Here is an 18,966-nt window from a genome sequence, read left to right on the forward strand (position 1 = left end):
ACAAACTGAGCCACAGAGGGATTAAGTACTTGCTCACAGTCATATAGCTAAGAGGAAGAGCAGGCTTTGAACTTCTGGCTCCAATCTGTTCTAACCATTTGTACCAACACAGCTGGATGTAGGATCAAGTGTAAGCACTCAGGTTGACCCCAAACACTCTGGATGAACTGGCCCTTGCTGACCCATCAGCATCAAGTCAAATTCTACCCACCTGTATCATACTCTGGTTGCATGATGCTCATGCCATAGTAATTCCTCCAACCCATCACACTCTTACACACCAGGCCTTGGCATATGCTGGTCTCTGCGAGGTGCATCATCCTGTCTTTATGCTTGGCAATTTCTGACTCATCCAATGTTTTTGATGGCCAAAGAAGTGGGAGCCTAAGCTGTGTAGCAGGCCAGGTAGGCTAGTGCCCGAGATGGGCCAAGCCTGGTTTCTGAAGGGCCTTGGATCTGCCAGGCTCAGAGCTCAGGCTTTCTCCTGCCAATGTCCGTTCACATTTCCTTTTATTCTGAGCTCTGGGGGAATCTTTCCAATTCTAACCTAAATTACCTGCCCGCTGCCCCCCCCCCCCCCCGTCCCGAGTCAGTGATGGAGCTGAGCCAGACAGCATTCCCATACTGGGATCATGGCTAGCTGCTAACTCCTACCCCCCTCAAAGGGCCTGTACCTTCCCAGGCAGCAGCAGTCAACAATCAGGGTCTTCCCACCATCCAAAAGGTCATCTTCCCCATCAGGTAGAGCCCAGCTCTACAGGCCCCTGTTGGGGGACATTGCCTGCTCATAGGAGCCCCAAGGTGGGGTGCTCCATCATCCTGGATACTTCTGGAAACATGGTCCCAACAGGGTTTGTTCCTTCCCCGGGGAGCTTGGCTGGGCTGAACTTCTGAGCCGGAGGAGGCTCCCTGAAGGGAGAGGCTTGTCCTGCTTGCAACCCCTATGCCAAGGCCCATCTGCCCCAAACAGAGGCAGCCTCTGCCTAAGTCCTAGGGGGCTCCATGGAAGTACATGGAGGGAGACGTGATCAAGAGGGCAGACATGCCCCCACCTTCACTTAAATCAACCAGGTGCCAAGCTGACCTGTCCTATAGAAGAAAGGTTTCCACTATTCCTAAGAGTTTGGAAATACTTCCTGGAGATGAACCCCAGACTTTCAAGTCTGGCCTTCTAGACTCCCCAGGACCCACCTGACTTCTCCACAAATCAGGAGCTTCCATGGCACCCTAGACACACCATTCCGTCACAGGCCTCTCTACCTTCCTGGTTCTCTCTGACTGAAAGGCCTGGCCTCGTTTCTGCCAGTCAGTCCTGCTGGTTCTTCAAGGCTCCAGCCACATTAGCCTCCCTGACCCTCACCCACCTTGGCCTCCTTCTGATCCTCAGTTCTCAGACAAGTCTCCCCACCTCTTCCTGGGGTAGGAACCTCTTTCTGTTTGTCCTATAGCCCACATGCTAACCCTGCCCATGTAGGTACCAGTGGGTGACAATGGAAATGAATTTTAAAGGTTACCCTGGGCTCTCCACACATATTACCCAGGCTGATTCCAGAGTTAATTACCAGGGCTAATTAGAAAAACCGGGGAAGCTGTGTAGTCAGCTCAGTTACTCCACCAGTGACAGTAAGCATGTGGGTCCTCCCCCTGGGAATAAGGTCCCACTCCAGGCAGAAAGTGGGCTGAGGCCCTCTCCCCATTCACCTGGTTCTGGCATCCACTGCACAACCCAGCTCACACGTTGGGCACTCAGGGGTTTCGGTGCAGAGAAGAATTGCTCCATCTGCATCGCTCCAGAGGGATAATGACTATTTACATTACTTGTTAAGCTGACATCTGGCTGCCCGTATCTACTCCAACTTTGCTGTCATCAAAGCTTGCTCCAGGGAACGTATGAGAGGTTCTCAGGCTGGGTCCTCACTGCTGATATCTGCATAAATGTCTTTGGGAATACAGAAGTCTGCTAGGAATTGAAAAGAAATGTGTGTGTGTGTGTGTGTGTGTGTGTGTGTGTGTGTGTGTGTGCGCGCGCGCGCACGTATGCCTACGTGTTGTGTACCTCTGCTTTGCCGATGCTGGGATAGGTGGGGGTCTACAGTCAACTCACCCCATGGCATGTGAATTGTTTGTGATCCTTCTAAACTGCAGGATCTGCCAGGATTCCTCTCTGCATTTCCACCCCAAGCTCAGGGTCCAACGCTGGGTGGTTCTTCTCCAGCACCCAGGGCCCAGGCTTGGCCACATGGAAGGTGGCCCTATGACTCAGGGGAGGAGGTCACAGTGCTGCCTGAGGCCCAAGAGTTAAACTCATGGGACAGGGCTCAGGGCTAGGGGCCCAGAGGGAGACGGGGGTGGGGGGAGGCGGCCTGGGCTGGCTGCGGGTCCGGGCCTCTCTGGGCTCTTTGTCCAAATATGGAAGGTTTTTTTGTCTCCATTTGAGTCACGCCGGCCATGGCCCAAGAGATCTGCTTTCCAGATACTGCAGGCGGGACCGCGCCAGCACTGCCTGGCCTGCCCCTACCCACCCCTCCTTCCCCTGCCTGTTGCTCATCTCAGCGCCCTTCCAACCCAGAGCTTTCTCTACAAGCAGGGAGCCCAGCACCTACCTCAGCTGCACTCCAGCACCAAGAGAAAGGTCTCTGGGCAGGTGGTGGGAGGAAATACTCATTCCCTCTGCCTGCCCATCACCTCCTCTTGCACCCCAAGGGGCCCTCATATGCAAGTAAGCCATTCAACTAGTATTTACTGAGCAACCACTATGTGCTAGTTCCTGGGGCTAGGACTGTGTGCTGCAAATCCAGTCAGTGGGTTTCCTATGTGCAAAGAGGAATCTACTCTCTCCTCCCACATAGTCACCTTGGTGATGGCACCACTGCCCACCCAGGCAGTCCTGACAGCCAGGAGCCTGGGTGGGTGACGTTCATGGATCCTGGAACCTGATTGTCTGGGTTTCAACAACAATTCCCCACTTAGCTTCCCTAACCCAGGCAAAGTACTTTATCATGCTTTGCCTCAGGCTCATCTAGAAACAAGGATGATAGCACCTCCCCACAGGTAGTTGTGAGATTGAATGAGTGAATGCATGGAAAGTGCTCAGACCAGTGCCTGGCACACAGGAAGAGCTTGACAAGCTTTGCTACCACTACCTGTGACTCCTCAGCCATGAGTCGCACCATATTCAGTCAAATACCGTGGGCTCGACCTCCTAAGACTTTCCATCCACTTCCTCCTTGATCTCCCTGCTAAATTAGTCAAAATTCACTCCTGCAGCATTGGAGTGAGGCCAGGCTAGCCTCCAGTACCACCATGTCTCTCCTTCTGAGCTCTGTGACCTGAGCTAGGAACCTCACCTTTGCTGGGCCTCAGTGTCTAGTTCCCCCCTCCCACCCCAACTCAGTACTGGCTTGGGACAGCACCCTTTGCCCATCTGCTGGCTCTCACCTGCCTGGATGCTCAGGCCTGTGATCCCTGGGGCAGAGCCAAAACAGGGCTGGATCTAGGGGGTGGGAAGAGCTCAGAGTAGCCTGGGAACTCCCCAAGGGCAGGGCCCAGCTCTTCTCCTCCTGCCTTCCCCACTCTCTCCATGACATTTATTTAATAAATGTGTTTTGATGCCCCGTGTGCCAGGAACAGGAGGGTTTGGCAAGAGTGGAGCCACCTGACCAGAACCATGCACTGGGTTACGGGATGAACCAGGGGCTCCACCCACATCTCTACACCCCAGAACCTTTGAGTTCTTTCGTTCGCCACCCCCACCCTGCCCCACCCAGAAGAAAGGGGTTGCAATATCTGTGAGTGGAGCCGGGGGTGGTTCCTGATACTTAGGCTGGGATGCCAAGAGGACACCTCCCTATTCAAGGCCCTCTTCTGAAGGCCTGGTCCTGGCCAGGGGCCTCTGTCTGGCTCGGTCAGAGGCAGGGAGATATAGAGAAGAGACACAGCCAGAAGGGGCGAGGCTGGGGGAGGAAGGCAGGGAGAAGGACAGAGAAGGGAGGAGAGAAGAAAGCCCAGAACTCCAGTAAGGGAAAGGCCTGATGTAAGAAGTGGACAAGGGAGGAGGTCCTCCACAGCCCAGGCCCTGGGTCCAGGTGAAGAGGTGGGGCAGGCAGGATAAGGGCTTGCCCCGCCCTCCTCCCTCCATCCCCCCCCCTCCCCCCCCATCTCCTCCTCTAGCCTTGGGGCCAGGCCCAGGACTATTTTTAGTGCGGGGCTGAATTTAGCTGTTCCCTCGGAAATTCCTCACCCGCCCCAGGCAACGCCCCCGCTGGCCTTGGGGAGAAGCCTGAAAGCTCTGGTCCAGGAGGAGGGGAAAAGAGACCCAGGCGCAGCAAGGAGCTAGAAGGGTACTTAGGCATCTGGTGAAGAAACTGAGGCTCAGATCAGGCCCCAAATCTGAGTTACTCCTCTCCCTACAGCCTGCCCTATTCTCCACGAAGGCCTCTAGGACTGCAGGGCCACAGAACAGCACTTGTCTTGGAGTCTGGTACAAATATCACAAGGATACTTTGTCTCTGACTGTAGGCCCCACTGTAAGCACTGCTAGCAAGATGGCCTGCCTGTCCACACACCAGTTGCTCTACTGCCAGCTCCCGAGAGCCTGCACAGTCCAGAGCTTTCCTGGACTCCACCACATCTAGGATTCCCACTTGACAGATGGGGAGACTGAGGCTGAGTGACTGGTCTTGGGTCATAGCTAGCAAGGCAGCACAGGCCTGCCCCTTCTCCCCATCCCCCCAAGCTCCCTACCCAGGCCACTCCCAGAAGGAGTGGGATTGGGGGTGTAGCCTGAAGCTCTGCTGTTCTCTGGTGACCCCACTGAGAAGCAGGCACTTCCGCTGCAGCAGGAGGGACTGAAGTTAGATAGGACGCCTATGGGGCACAGCGGCAAAGACCTGAGCTGGCTCAGAGCCCCCTTACCCTTCTACAAATGCAGAGGAATGGTCTGCTCTGCTCAGAGGACCCTGCATTCTGTTCCACTGCCGCGTTCTCTAACTCAAATAAGGGAGATGGGCCCCACTACCCACCCCCCACCACCCCAGTTTCTAATAGGGCCCCTGAGCCTAAATTTAAATTGCCAGATTTTACCTCCAAATTATCTCCCTAGTCATCCTTTTCTCTCCATCCCTACATCACCTGTACCCCTTAGCTTGGGCTTCTCATCATCTGCTTTCTCCAGTCCATAACCAGAGGATGTTTTTTAATGTGTCCATCTGGCACTGCTCCTCCTTAGCTCCTAAGCTTTCATGGTTCCCCACTGCCCACAGGACAAAGCCCAGGTCATTTAACTTGGCACTAAAGGCCTTCAACCTGGCTCTTGTACACACAGCCTTTCCCTGTGTGCTCTGGTCAGAGACCTTTCTGCAGACATGTATCGAGGCTTCTTTTTCCTGCCTCATTTAGTCCAACTCCCTAAAATGCCAAGTGAGCCATGCCACCCTCCCCCTCAAGAATTCCCAGTGCCCCCTTACACCCAGCAATCCAAGTTTGGGGTTGGAACAGCAGTGAAGCGCACAGGGCAGATTGCTGCTCCTGGTCTACTATGGCTCAACCTTGGACAAGACCCCTCCCCTTGCTGGGCCTCAGTTTCCCGTCGCCTCTGAATAATGCTAGGGTAAGGGATGGTTAGAAGACATCGCTGGTTTCTAAAGATCCTTCCAGGCAGACCTCCTGGCATTGAGGGCCCTGTCCCTATTCTTCTTCTTCCTGCCTCCTAGCCTACCAAGAAGTTGGACATCTCACCACTATGCCCCACACCAAGGAGACAGGGAGAGACAGAGGGGAACAGTGAGGAACCAGAAGTGAGACTTCAGTAACACAGGCAGCCAAGAAAGATGGAGTCAGTATGATTTTTGAGGGGCCGGGGGGGGGGGGTGCGGGGGGGGGAAGGGTCCCTTCCTGTCCTACCACCCCTTCCCTTCCACATCTGCTCCTTGACCTTCAGTGCCCTGTCCTGGGAAAGGACTGGATGTTTGTTCAAGGGGGCTCAGGGGGAGGGGTCTCAACAGTCCCAGAAGGCCAGACTGTGAGGCTGGCTGGCAGCCAGGACCACCCCCCCCTCCTCCAAGCCCGCCTCCCTCCCTCCTGCTCCATGCTGCTCTGGGGCAGGGCCTGCTCACCCCCTGGGAACCAATAAACAGGAAACAGACACCAACCTGGTGCTTGCTCCCTCAGCCTGGCCCCCTCCAACACAGTTCCCCTACTGGCCCAGGACCTGCCCCGCCTCTCCTTGGCCCCAGAATCTCAGAACCAAGAAGTAACCATCTCAAATGTACAAACAAAATCAAGCTAAGAGGTATGGACTCCTGGAAAAAAACAGAATCCTTCATCCTGAAACCACAAGATTCTACACTCTTAACTGGCAATCTCAAAAGCACATGCCCTTAAAGTGGCCACAGTTCTGAGAGCTTCTAAATCTAGGGTCCTGGACTGACAGGGCAGGCAACTAAGGCTCAGAGCTGAGATAGAATGACTTGTTAGTTTTCACCCAATGAGTGAGTTAGAGTCAACTCTGACATGTCAACCCTTATCAGTCCAACCCCAAAGCCCACCAGGCACATAGACCCTCAGACCCCCTGGCTTGGAAGGGCTGTGAACCCTGCTTCAGAGGCAGGTTCAAATGGGTCTGGGGCTCTGACCAGAGAGGGCTCTGGCTCTGTTAGGCCTCCCAGTTTGGGGCTGGTGGTAACAAAAGAAGAGGGGGAGCTGGATTCCACCCAAATGCCCAGCCCCTCTCTCTCTGCCCACCTGCCCCCTCCAAAGTCCCAGGCTACTGGGCCACTGACCCTACCCAGTCAGGACCCTACCTGCTCTCCTGTCCAGAGCTCTGTCCTCTGCTTCACGGCTGGAAAGAGATGCTGAGCATTCCAGAGTCAATGTCTATTAGAATCTTAGAATCCTAACATTTGAGCCTCTCAGTCATGAGGGAAGGAACTAACACTTCTTGAGCACCTACTATGTGTCAAGTCTTCTTGGCATGATTTCATTTAATCTCAACAATAATCCTTGGGGGAGTGAGGGGGCAATGCAGAGGAGTCTGTAAATGCTTGCCCTGGGTCTCAAAGCCAGCCTGGGGGATGAAAGGATCTGGGCAGTGCTCCTTACCCTCCACATACCATGTTCTGGGAAGCACCTCGGCCTCTCAGGCCATGAAGGAACCTGACAGATCCTCTGGTCCAACAGCACCAGGTCACCAATCCCCAACATGGAGCTCCTGGCACACGAGGTGAGGGAGCTCTTCCTCATCCAAGGTCACTTAGAGCAGCCTGACAGAGATGTAATTCCCACTCCCTCCCTAGACCCTCAACTTCCCTCTTTGCCTTGCCTCTAAATCCTCTGCTAACTGCCCTTCTTGGAAGCTGCTTCATCCCAATTTTTAGTCAGCAAGCTCAGGGCCAGCAACCCCTAAAAACCAAGCCCATCCATAAGTGACCCACTTTTGTCCCTCTCCCACCAGGCCAGTGCTCAGCCAACCTCTCGACCCCACCCACCTCAGGGGACTAGCACCCTTGTTGAAAAGCGTTGGTAAGCAGGGATGATGTCCCAGCTTTCCCTGTGTGTCCCTACTGTCCATTAAGGGTCTCAACAATTGACTGCAAAATGAATGAATGACAATTGACAAATGAACATCGGAAGAAATGAATGTACAATAGATGTAGTGGGCCTGTGTTCAGAGGCTCTGCCTCATGCCCAGCACCTAGGGGGGATTTGGTCTCAGGAACCAACAGCCTGGCCCCTCTGTCCACCTGTTGTGGGCAGAATAATGACTCCCAAAGATGTTCATGTCCTAATCCTTGGAACCTGTGAATATGTTACCTGTCATAGCAAAAGGGATTTTGCAGATGCGATTAAGGATTTTGAGATGAGGAAATTCTCCTGCATGATCTAAGTGGGCCGAAAGTAATCACCAGTGTCCTTATGAGAGTAAGGCAGGAGGTATAGAGTGAGAGAAAGATTTGAAGGTGTGATGCTTCTGGCTTTGAAGAAGGAGGAAGGGGCCACAAGACAAGAAATTCCAGCAGACACGATAAGCTGCAAAAGGCAAGGAAATGGGTTTTCCCCTAAAGCTTCTAGAAGAAACACAGCCTTATTAACACCTTAATTTTTAGCCCAGTGAAACCCATTTCTTCTGACCTCCAGGACTGTAAGATAATATTTGTATCATTTTGAGCACTAAATGTGTAGTAATTTGCCACAGCAGCAACAGGAAACCAATATACCACCTGTCTGCCAGCCTAGACTGGAATCAGCTCATGTCCCTCTGACCTCAGGTGCCTGTGTAGATTCCGCACGCACTCTCTCCCTGCCTAGGGATAGTCTCAGAGCCCAGGGACGGCCCCATGCCCTGGACCAACTTTTAAAATCCTGGCAGCAACAGCATCACCCCAGACTAAGCCCCCCAGTTTGCCACAAGTGTGGGGAGAGCCTCATCTGTGTGTGTGGCGGAGCCTGGAACGGCAGCTGGTGGCAAGGAAAAGGGCTTGGGGGCTGGACCTGGTGAGGCCCAGCCCCACTTAGCCTCAGTCTCCTCAGCAGCCTAATGGCACTTCAGTCTACAAACTGGGATCTACTGAGGAAAGCTATTGCCCCTGCCAACAGCCCTGTGGGGAGGTTTTATCCTTGTGCCCAAGAGCATGGAGGAATCTGTGGCTCTGGTGGGAAGGGACTTATTTAAGGCCACACACAAGGAAAATGGAGAGGCTAAGACCAGAATCCATCTCCTGACCCCTAGTGCAGCCTCTATGTGCTACCAAGTCATTCCTGGTGACCTCCCACAGCTACTGGAGGGGGAGGTCATAGATGCCCCTCTTGGAGCTCAGATACCCTGGCTGGGGCTCCAGGCCCCTGCATGTCATGGGCTGGGGCTCACTCACTGCCCAGGGCCCAGCAGCCTGGCAGTTTTCCTCTGCCTCAGTCCACCCCTGGAATGCCCCAGAGGCTTAGGGTGGAAGTGGGGGGAGAGGATCAACTCCCATGGCGGGGGCATTGGCTCCAATAGGCTCTTGCTTCCCAGGAGACCCAGAGCCCCTGTTTTAGGGCCTGCCAGCAAGGCGCCAGGCTGCCTGGGCACATTTCCCAATAAGTACGCCAGGGCTTCAAGCCTTTCTGGGAAACATGGGCTCCCCCTTCCCCCACCCTAACACAGCCATTCCAGCCAACTCTGCTCAGTGGGAACTCTGTGGGGCCAACGTATGGCCTGGGAGTCAGGATACCTGGGGCCAAATCCCATACTTGAGCCACAGGGCATTTAGGCAAACCTCTGTCCACTCTGGGCCTGCTTCTTCATCCATATATTGGGACCATGGCAATGCCCACCTAGCCGGAGGACCAGATGGGGTGGCATGAGCTCCCGGTCTCAGGAAAATGCAAGCTGGAGCTGATGGGTGTCATGGTGGCTGTAGAGGAGACACCAGTGGGATATGGCACTGTGGCTGTCCTCACTACGGCCCTGTGGTGGTTCCCCTCTCCTGTGTTTTGAACCAAGCCAATGTAGGTCTGCAGGGGGCAGTCAGTGCAGCCTACAGCCCCAGTACACCCTGGGGACTTTATCAACTTCCCCCTCCCCACCCTAATCAACCCCTCACACACTGCCCAGCAATGGGTGCCACAGTAGCTCTGTGTTCACTTTGAACGCTGGGATCCAGTCCCTCACAAAACCTTTGGGCTGCAGCAGAAACCCACTACCCCACCACCTCTGTCCCAGCCTAAGCCACCATCAGCTCTCACCCAGATATTCCAGTGGCCTCCTTACTGGCCTCCCTGCTTCCACCGTGGGCCCCGACAGAGCAGCCAGAGCAGACCTGTGAAAGCCTAAGTCGGATCAGGTCACTGCTCTACTCACAACCTTCCCAAAGTGCCTGCCCTGGCTCACTTCGAGTAAATGCTGAAGTCCTCCTATTGGCCTATGAGATCTACCTCAACCCTGACCCACTTCCACCCTCCCTGACCTCTCTGACCTCATCTCCTACTTTGCTCCATCCACACGGTCCTCTGGATAACTTCTCAAACACGCTTCTGCCTCAGGGCTTTTGCACTTGCTGTTCTTCTCTGCCCAGAATGTACTTTCCCTGAGATGGCTAGCTGGTCTGCCCAGAATGTTCTTTCCCTGAGACGGCTAGCTGGTTTGCTCTCTCACTTCCTCCAGGCCTCTGCTCAAATCTCACTTCCTGAGAGAGGCTTTCCCAGACTTCTTGATCTAAAATAGTACCCTCTCGGGGCGCCTGGGTGGCTCAGTCAGTTAAGCATCTGACTTCAGCTCAGGTCATGATCTCAGTCTGTGAGTTCGAGTCTCGCATCGTGCTGACAGCTCAGATCCTGGAGCCTGCTTCGGTTTCTGTGTCTCCCTCTCTCTCTGCCCCTCCCCTGCTCATGCTCTGTCTCTGTCTCAAAAATCAATAAAATATTTTTTTAAAAAATTGAAATAGTACCTTCTCCCTGTCATTCTCTGCTCCCTTAACCTACTTTATTTTGCTCCCCAGCCCCTAGTGAGGTCTCCTCACTAGTCTGGAAGCTCCATGAGGCCAGGATTTTGTTTTGTTTCTACTGTGTCCTCAGGGCCCCGGAGGGTGCCTGGTATGTCTAGGAGCTCAGTAAGTATTTGTTAAAGGGATGAATGCATTGCTCTATCATGGGTCACCCAAGTCTCTGATAGAAACTCCTACCACACACAACCTGTCATGTCTTTCCTGTCTCCTAGACTTTGCTCATCACTGTGCCCTTCTCCTCCTAGAACCCCTCCCTCTCTTCTCTGGCTATACAGATTCTTCCAGTTTTCAAGGCCAGGCTCCAGGCATAGCCACCTCTAAGAAGTCTCCCCTGCCAGCCCCCAGACCAGTTCTTCAACATCCTTCAGTCCCTTAAGTCTGCTTTTAGATTCTGAATGGTCTGAGTGTCTGGTTCCCCAGGACTGGGGGTGCCTCCACCCCATCGTGGGGCAGCATGTATAGCCTGAGATCACAGATGGAAAGGAATGAAGCAGGAAGGGCAAGTCCCTACACTGGGAGGGTGCTGGGGACAGAGCCTCCCAAACCCAGCTGGTCCTGGAAATGTGGGGCTGAAAAATGTCAGACTCAACCCTGGTCCATCCCCCAACTCTTCCATTCTTAGTGGGGGACCCATTCCTGGACTGTACTCCCTCCGATAGTCCAGGGCCCTTAGGAAGGAGTCGGCCGGGCGGTGGGGGGGGGGGGGAGTTGGGGGTGGGAGAGGGGGGAATAAACAGAAGAAAGGGACCGCCCTCTGCCTGCCCTCCCCATCCCACTCTCCTCTGGGTGACAAGACATTTAATTATAGATATTTGGTATCGCTCAGAACTCCAAATGTCCTAATTGCCTCCCCTCCCAGAACCAGTTTCCATGGAAAAATCACAGCAAAGAGCCAAGGAGGGAAAAGAGAGAACTCCCACCCCCATGGGTTCCCTGCCAAGGGGACACAGAGAGAAGGAAGGTGATGAAGGGCTGCAGCCGGGCAAGTCAGACAAGCCGGGGTGGGGTGGCGGGGGAGGCATGTCTGTTGGGGCAGGGGTTTGGTGCTTGGGCCCAGCTGTGGCTTGCCTTGCCATGTGACCTTAGACCCAGTGTTCTCAGAACTGAGTCTCAAAGTTCGTTCCACTCCACCTCCAGGTCCCAGTGAATTAAATAACCACCGGGAAGGTGTTCAGGCTATTAGGGTTATGCAGGTGACACGCCCCAGGTACCCCCTGACTGTACGCCCCTTACTCAGATGGCAGGCCAGTCCCACCAAGAAACAGGGATCCCTTTGGCTCCTTCACCTCTAAGACACTGACATTCTAGGACTCGGTGGGAATCTAACAGTCTGCAATTCAAAGAATCCAGCACTGGAAGATTCTCACAGTTTCCACATCTGAAGAATGAAACATTCCGAGTATCTGGCATATAGTAAGCACTTAATAAATGTTAGCCACTGTTAACTGCTAGTCCAGTATGCTAAAATTCTGTGAGTCAATCCATCTAGGATTCTGAGACACAAGTCGTTTCCTGTTTCTGGGCTATAGTTGTCACATTTGTCAAATGTGTTCAGGTATCAGTTCCTGAGGGAAGAAAGTTGGGCTACAAGACTCAGTACTTGAAGGCCAGGGTAGGGGAAGCACTGGAGTGAAGAGTCTGATCATCCAGGCTATTGTGGGTGTAAGTGGAAATGACAAGGGGTGTGGCAGGGCAGGGCACGGAGGCTCCAACAGCTCTGCCTGCTCCCAGCAGATACGCAAGCAGGTGTTCAGAGAACAAAATGACCACGAGTTATTCCTCATTCCCTGGGCTCCTAGGCTCTCACAGCTGTTGCACAGAGCTTTCTTTCTCTTCCAGCAACACTCCAACACTTCCTGTTTCCCTTGACCACTCTGCAGGCTGTCTTCCCTACAGAGCTTCGAGACCACGCAGTCTAACATTCCACTGTACAGATGGGAAAATCGAGGCCAAGATGACTGTCCACGTCTCAGAGCAAGTTAGAGGCTGAGCCAGGCCTGGTACCCAGGCCACCTGCTCCCAATAGGGATACGCCATGCAGAGGGCAAATAGAGACTCTGGGCTGGGAGAGACCTGAGTTTGAGGGACTCCTCAAAGCCTGGGTTGGGTCAGGGGCCACCTCTGCCCCCCAGGGACTCTCCTGTTAGCCCCTGGCTGGGTTCAGCCTAGTTTCTGCCTCATCAGCAAAGTGTGAAAGCCTCTTCTCTTCCCTTCTTATTCTGGAGCTCACACCACACCATCCCCACCCACAGCCCAGGGAGCGTGACTGGAGCCCCAGGCCTGAAACAAGGCAACATTGTCTCCTCCGTGGAGGCCAGTAGGAGGGGGTGAACAGCTGCTCCCCATCTTCCTGGAGGCAGAAGGAAGGGGATAGCAGAAGGGATTGAGGCTAGCAGATAGGAGAACCTCCAGGCTTTATGAAGAGGTTGGGGAATTAGGGGATGGTGAATCTCTTTTGAACCAAATTCAAGTCTACCAGGTTATACTGAGGCTCAGAGTGCCCAGCCCTGTGCTCAAAAACCAGTAGGGGGCAGGGAGGAAGGGCCAGGCTGGTCACTGAGAAGAGCTGCGGGCATGGCAGAGGGGGGAGTGGGGCCTGTTTTTTCCCTCTCTCCTGCCCCCAGGGAGGAAGTGATCACACCAGCCACTCACCGTATAATAGCCTGCCAGAAACCATTACCCTCATTGCCCCCATTTTACAGAAGGGGAAAGTGAGGTATAGAGCAGGGGTGTGACTGATCCTAGCCCACATGGGATCTGGAGCCTAGGCTCAAACTCTGCTCTTCCAAAGACAGTCTCACTCATTCTCTCCTCTACAAGGCAAGAGGGGACATCAAGCTGGGTGTACAAAAGTGGGAGGGCTAGAGTAGGTGAAGCTTTGGAGGCCCGAGAGAGGCTCTGTGTTGGACAGGGAGAAGCCTGTGTTATGGACAGACATGGTGGTGGAGGGGGCTAAGCTTCTTGCCGAAGTTGGGTGGGACAGGCAAACAATATGAAGGAAGGCAGGCCAAAAGCCACCTGTTCTGCAAAAACTCCCACCTCCTCTCTGGGTCTTAATGCTTCTTCTCAGGAGCATCTCCCCCACCCCCACCCCCACCAGTTTCCCTGAGTCCCTTGGTTCATTTCTGCCTTCTTCCCTAATTTAGCCTTCAAGGCTCCCAGAGGAGATAATTATATGGGAAAGGCAGCTGGGGAAGGGGCCTGGGCAGGAGCTGCCCTTGCTCATGCCCTCCCCCACCCCTATGTTCCAAAGACAGCTGGCTCTGAAATTAGGGGCATCAGAGCTGTCCTACCAGGCTCCCTTTTCCCCACTCCCTGCCTGCTGGCTCTCTCTGTGGTCTCTGTGAGAGACACCAGAGCCAGGACCAGGGGGAAACAGAGACAAGGAAAGAGAAACAAAGAAAGAGTTCAGAGGGGCCGTGAGAGTGCTGGGAACTGGGAGTGACCAAATTAGTCCAGGGTTTAGGGTTTCCAGGCTCTTCACACAGGCCCACAACACAGTGGGAATGCAGGCCATGGTTGAAATAACCCTGAGCCATCCCCACACTAGGCCCAGAACCCAACACCCAGAATCTAGCTTCTAAGTCAGATGCCAGGGCATCATGACACCTAGAACTTATCTAAACCCACAGCCAAAACTCCAGGGACATCTGAAGGCAGAAGGAGAGCCCTCAGAAAGATTGAGTCCCCAGGGCTTGGGGTCTGGCAGAGGAAGGGGGAAGCATTTCAGTCACCAGAAAGGGGGTGGGGTGGGAGAGATGAGAGCTGGCAGGATGGTGGAACAGTGCTCCCACCCTGACCCAGAGAGGCAGCCCTGCCTGTGGGGGCTGAAACCACTCCCAAACTCTCTCAAGGCCCCTGTCTGCAGCGCTTCAGCAGCCTTTTCTCTGTCCCTGCCCTCCCCTACAAGCCCCCACTCTAATCAGAAGAGGTTCTGGCAGACCACAGGCACCAAGAGGGCCTCAACTCCAACCTATGAACTGTCAAATTTGTGCAGCACCAGCTGGATGGAGGCAAGTAGCACCTTGTCCACAATCCGTGATTTTACAGATGGAGAGGTTGGGTCACAGAGAAAGGCCAGGGCCACCAGTGTACTTTATGGAATCTTCTTTGCTCCTCCATCAGTAATGCCTGTACCTCTCCAATTCTCCCAGGCCCAGGAACAAACCCACATTTTGATCTGCCACAGAAGAACCACATGAGGAAGTACAGACCTATGTCAGCTGTGGGCCCCAAACCCTAACATCCTAGAAAGGGGCTGGCCGATAGGACAGTAAGACTCAGGAAAGACTCTCACACCTCCTTGGGTATTTATAAAAAAGAATCAGACAGGAATCTCTAAAACCAATCCCTGAGAAATAGCTAAGGACTAGATGAAACCTTTTGTAATTATCACCAAGAATACCTCGAAGCAGACAAGAACTTTTGACATCAGCACCCGCACAAGCCTTTGGGACCTGAGTAGACAGGAGCCCTGTGTCATTAACATTCTTAAAACTATCTGGGCACTTCCAGGACCAGAGAAGCCCCCTTAGACCTGGGCACCTACCTAATGAGCACACTCAAAAGGCTCCTGTGTGAGTCAGTGCGTATGGCCCTTCTCTGGCCCCACCGCTAAAGCCCCCCACGAAGGACTCACCACCTGTGGCTTGCTGCAGCACTTGCTGGCTGGGACAGGCTCATCTGGAGCCCTGGCTGCCTCAGGGGACTTGGCCTCAGCAGAGGGCGGTACAACAGGGGTCAAGCAAGGCATATCCACCGGTACTGGGGCAGGAACCTCACCAGGGTGGAGGGTCAGCATATACTGCTTAGTGACATCCTCGAGTGATGGTGCCTGCAATGTGGAGTGGGCTCTGGCAGGGAAGCCCATGGGCTCTGGTACAGCCACAGGGGGGCCAACGGAAGTCGGTGGCTCAGGTACCACAATAGGTGTGAAGGTGGCGGGCACACTCGCGTGGCGAACGTGTTTGGAGGACAGTCGGGCCCGAGACAGGCTGTTAGTCTGGTCCTCATTGCCTTCCTCTCTCTGTAGTTCCTGATGACTGCTCCGGGCTGGGCGTTTCTTGGAACCACGTCGGATGAGCCGTGGGGACAGAACATCAGCCAGTTTAGGGTCAAGGTGGAAGTCACGGTGGGCAGTGGAGGAGGCAGGTGGGGTCTTGAGTAGGGCCCTTTCAGACTGCGCCCGGCCCCTGGCAGGACTGGGCTCTTCTGGTTCTGCCTGCCGCTCTGCAAGAATGGGCTCACTGCTAGACGGAGGCAGCATGGGTTCAACTTCTCGGATGGGCTCCCCTCCAGGGCCCTCAAATCCAGGCCCAGCCAGCTCCCCACGGCGGCTGGGGTCACTCAGAGATTTCTTCTTGGGGGCTTTGCCAGCAACCCTGTCATCTGCCACACACCCCAAGGCACCAGGCCCCTGAACAATACTCTGAATAACTTCCTGGTAACCCTTGCTCTCTTCACTGCCCACAGACCAGTCACTGTGGCCACTGGTCAAGCCCTCATCCACAGGTGGGGTCGCTGGAAGTCCTGTCTTGGGGCTCAGTGAGCCCAAAAGGTTGCTATCCACGGAGAACCCAGAGGGCTCCTCAGAGGTGGCAGCCCGGTGGCGCTGTGGAATTGGGTCACTCAGAGACCTGTAGGCCTCCCCGGCCTCTCCATTGCTCAGTTCAGTCCCACCAGGGCCTGAAGGTGGGATTTTCCGTCTCCGGCGGAGGGCACCTGGTGTGGGAGGGGTATCAGGGGACACTAGGGCCCACCCTCCCAGACTATCTTCAGCCCCAGGGCCATGGTGGTTGGTCTGGGCTGAGGATGAAGAAAGGGGTCGCCACAGCCCTGTGGTACCCAGGCTGCAAAAAGCTGAAACAGGAGGCTCAGGGTCTGCCCCAATGCCCTCATCTGTCAGGCTAGACTCAGGGCCAGAGAGCTCCTCCTGGGACCGCTGCCCTTGGGTCATGTCTCCCGCCCAGTCAGGGCTTCCAGGGGGGATATCACTTCCATCATCCTGCTGGGCACCCATTCGCTGGATCTTCTCAAAAACCTGACGGGCCTCTTGCACATACTGATCTTGGACAACCAGGGGCAGTGGGTCCTCCTCGGCACTTGGGCCTGCCAGCAGGAGCTCCGAGGAGCTGGGCTTCAGGGCACTGGTGCGGGATAGGCGGCGGGCCACAGGCTTCTCAGAGCAGGTAAAAGACTTTGCCCTCCGCAGAGTGGCCGTCAAGTCTTTGAGTGTGGGCCGGGTGCCAGGTGACGCTGCGGATGGGCCAGGCATGGGCCCAAGTTGTCCGCAGGGGCCACTTGCTGCTGGTGAGTCTCTGCCATCCAAGGGTCTGCTCCCAAGATCATTGGGGCGCCCACCGGGTTTTCGGACCCTCAGCTCTGAAAGGTCGGAGCGAAGGAAACTAAGCAGCGTCAGGGTCTCGGAGGCGATATCTGGATTCGACAGGGACTTCCGCTGCCGACTCTTGTCCAACTCCAATCCTCCATCTCGCAATGCCCTCGTGGTGCCCACAGGTCCCTTGGTGCGGGTTCGAGGCTGGGGCCTTAGGAGGAGACCTTCTCCAGCTCCAAAGCTAGGCGAGCGATACATGCCCCAGCCCCCAGAACCCCGACTAGCCCATGGGTCCTCATCCTTGAGGGTCTCCGTGCTGGAATAACGGCTGCTACCACGGGAGCCTGCTGGGCTGGCTAGGTATGCGGGAAAGCTCACCTTGGCCACGCGGAAAGCTCCCCCCACAGTGTCAGACATGGGCCGGAGTCCCTCCTGAGGACCTGGTACACAGGGAGGCGAGCCAGTACCCCACTCCCGGGGTCCTTCTTCACTAGGGGCTCTTGGAGATTTGGAGGGCTCAGGACTCCTGGCTCCCCCTGCTGAGTCCATGCTGCCAAGATTTAACCCATAACTGTGTGGCCTACAGTCCTTATCCAAGAAGGAGCTTCCAGGCCTGGGTCCCGGCCTCCCTTCCCAGCGGTGGCCACCCTCACCGTCTTGGTCCTCCTCACTGCCCGAGGAGTGGCCTCCGTGGTAGGCCGGACTCTGAGCCCCGGGCGGCGGCGGCGGCGGGACCTCCTCTTCCTCCTCGCTGGAGCTGGCAGCCCGGCTGCGGCTGACAGGATAGGAGGAGGCGATGGAGGAGGAGCAGGAGCAGGAGGCCCGGGCCCCGGCCTGCGGTTGGGAGAAGCTATGCCAAGAATGTAAACCATCCGCCGGACGCTGCGCCCGCTCCTGTTGCTGCTGCTGCTGCTGCTGCTGCCGCTGCCTCCTCCCCTCGGTCCCTGGGCCGGGCAGCGGCCGCGCGGAACGCAGGCCAGCCAGGGGGAAGCACGTCCGAGGAGGTGGCGTCGGTGGCTGCCGGGGCTCCCGAGCCGGAGGCTCCCACACGGCACCGTCGGGGCTGGGCGTTCCCGAGGCCTCAGAGTCAGCACTGGGCCGCCTGGAGCCAGGGCCTCCGAAGAGCTTGCGCATCTCGGTGACGCTGGGCCAGGCCCCGCGCGCGGCACCCTCCGCCGCTTCTTCCGCGGCCCCGGGGGAGACGCCCCCGTCTCGGGCCCCTGAGTGGTCGTCGTCCAGGCACGGCGCGTCGAAGCGCCGGGAGAGCTGGCGCACGGACGGCGAGAGGCTGCGGAGCGGGCGCGGCTGCGCGGGGGTGGCCGGGGGCCCCGACGCCAGTTTGGACACGCGCCGGGAGGGCTGGCCCGGGACGGTCGCGGCCGGCCGGCACGAGGCGCGGCGCCGCAGCCCGGGGGTGTCCGTGGCCTCCTCCCTCGGTCCGGGCCCGCCGCTCCAGCGTTCGAGCAGCTTGAACGAGACGCTGCGATAGAGCGGGGGCCGGGGCGCCCCGTCCGCCATGGTGGCAGCACTCACTCTGGGGGGGCTGGCCTCGGGGAGCCGTGGCCAACCCCCCCCCCCACGCCCTCGCCGCGAAAGGAGCGCAGCAGCCGGGGTCCGAAGGCCTGGGTTCTGCAGCAGCAGTGTGAGGGGGTTTGCGGGGAGAGGGCGCAGAGACCCAAGCAGAGGTTTATCTGCTGCGGCTCAAGTTTCTGAGGCCGCGGGCGGCATCTGCTCCATCCAGCGCGGTCCCTCCCGCCTCAGCGCCGACCCCCAGGACCGGCCCCCTCCTCGGCCGGTGCGATTCGGAGCATCGCGGCCCGGCCCGGTCCGGGCAGGATCCCAGTGCTCTGCTCCTCGGCTCCGTGCCCGCCAGCCGGCCTGCCTGCCTCCCCTCGCGCTCCCGCTCCGGCTCCCGCTCCCTCCCTCTTGGCTGCTAGCTCCTCGCTCCCTTTTGTTGCAAATAAACTTTGTGGCTGAGGAAAGGGGGCGGGAGGCGGGGCCTCGCGCCCAAAAGAGGGGGTGGGCTCCGGTCGCGCGCGAGGCTGGGAATCGGGAGTTAGGGGGGAGGGAATCGGGGAGGAGCTGAAAGAGAAGACTGCTTGAGCACTTGCAGACCGAAGTAACCCTCTAGAGGAGCCCCTCTGGAACCCAGCA

At 56.3% G+C, this 18,966-nt stretch overlaps 1 protein-coding gene across 2 annotated transcripts in view; it reads right to left on the reverse strand.

Annotated features, from left to right (window-relative positions):
* Positions 1-18,721, reverse strand: part of ARHGEF17 (Rho guanine nucleotide exchange factor 17) — a 58,219-nt gene extending 39,498 nt beyond the window's left edge. Inside the window, exon 1 of one of the 2 annotated variants that reach the window (XM_042905375.1) lies at positions 15,118-18,721. In XM_042905375.1, the coding sequence (XP_042761309.1) occupies positions 15,118-18,330 (3,213 nt within the window). In that variant the 5' untranslated portion in view covers positions 18,331-18,721. The remainder of the gene's footprint in view (positions 1-15,117) is intronic. The other variant, XM_042905376.1, reaches the window with a different exon arrangement.
* Positions 18,722-18,966: the final 245 nt, after the last annotated feature.

This window comes from Panthera leo, chromosome D1, assembly GCF_018350215.1.
Source record: "Panthera leo isolate Ple1 chromosome D1, P.leo_Ple1_pat1.1, whole genome shotgun sequence".
NCBI classification, from domain to species: Eukaryota; Metazoa; Chordata; class Mammalia; order Carnivora; family Felidae; genus Panthera; species Panthera leo.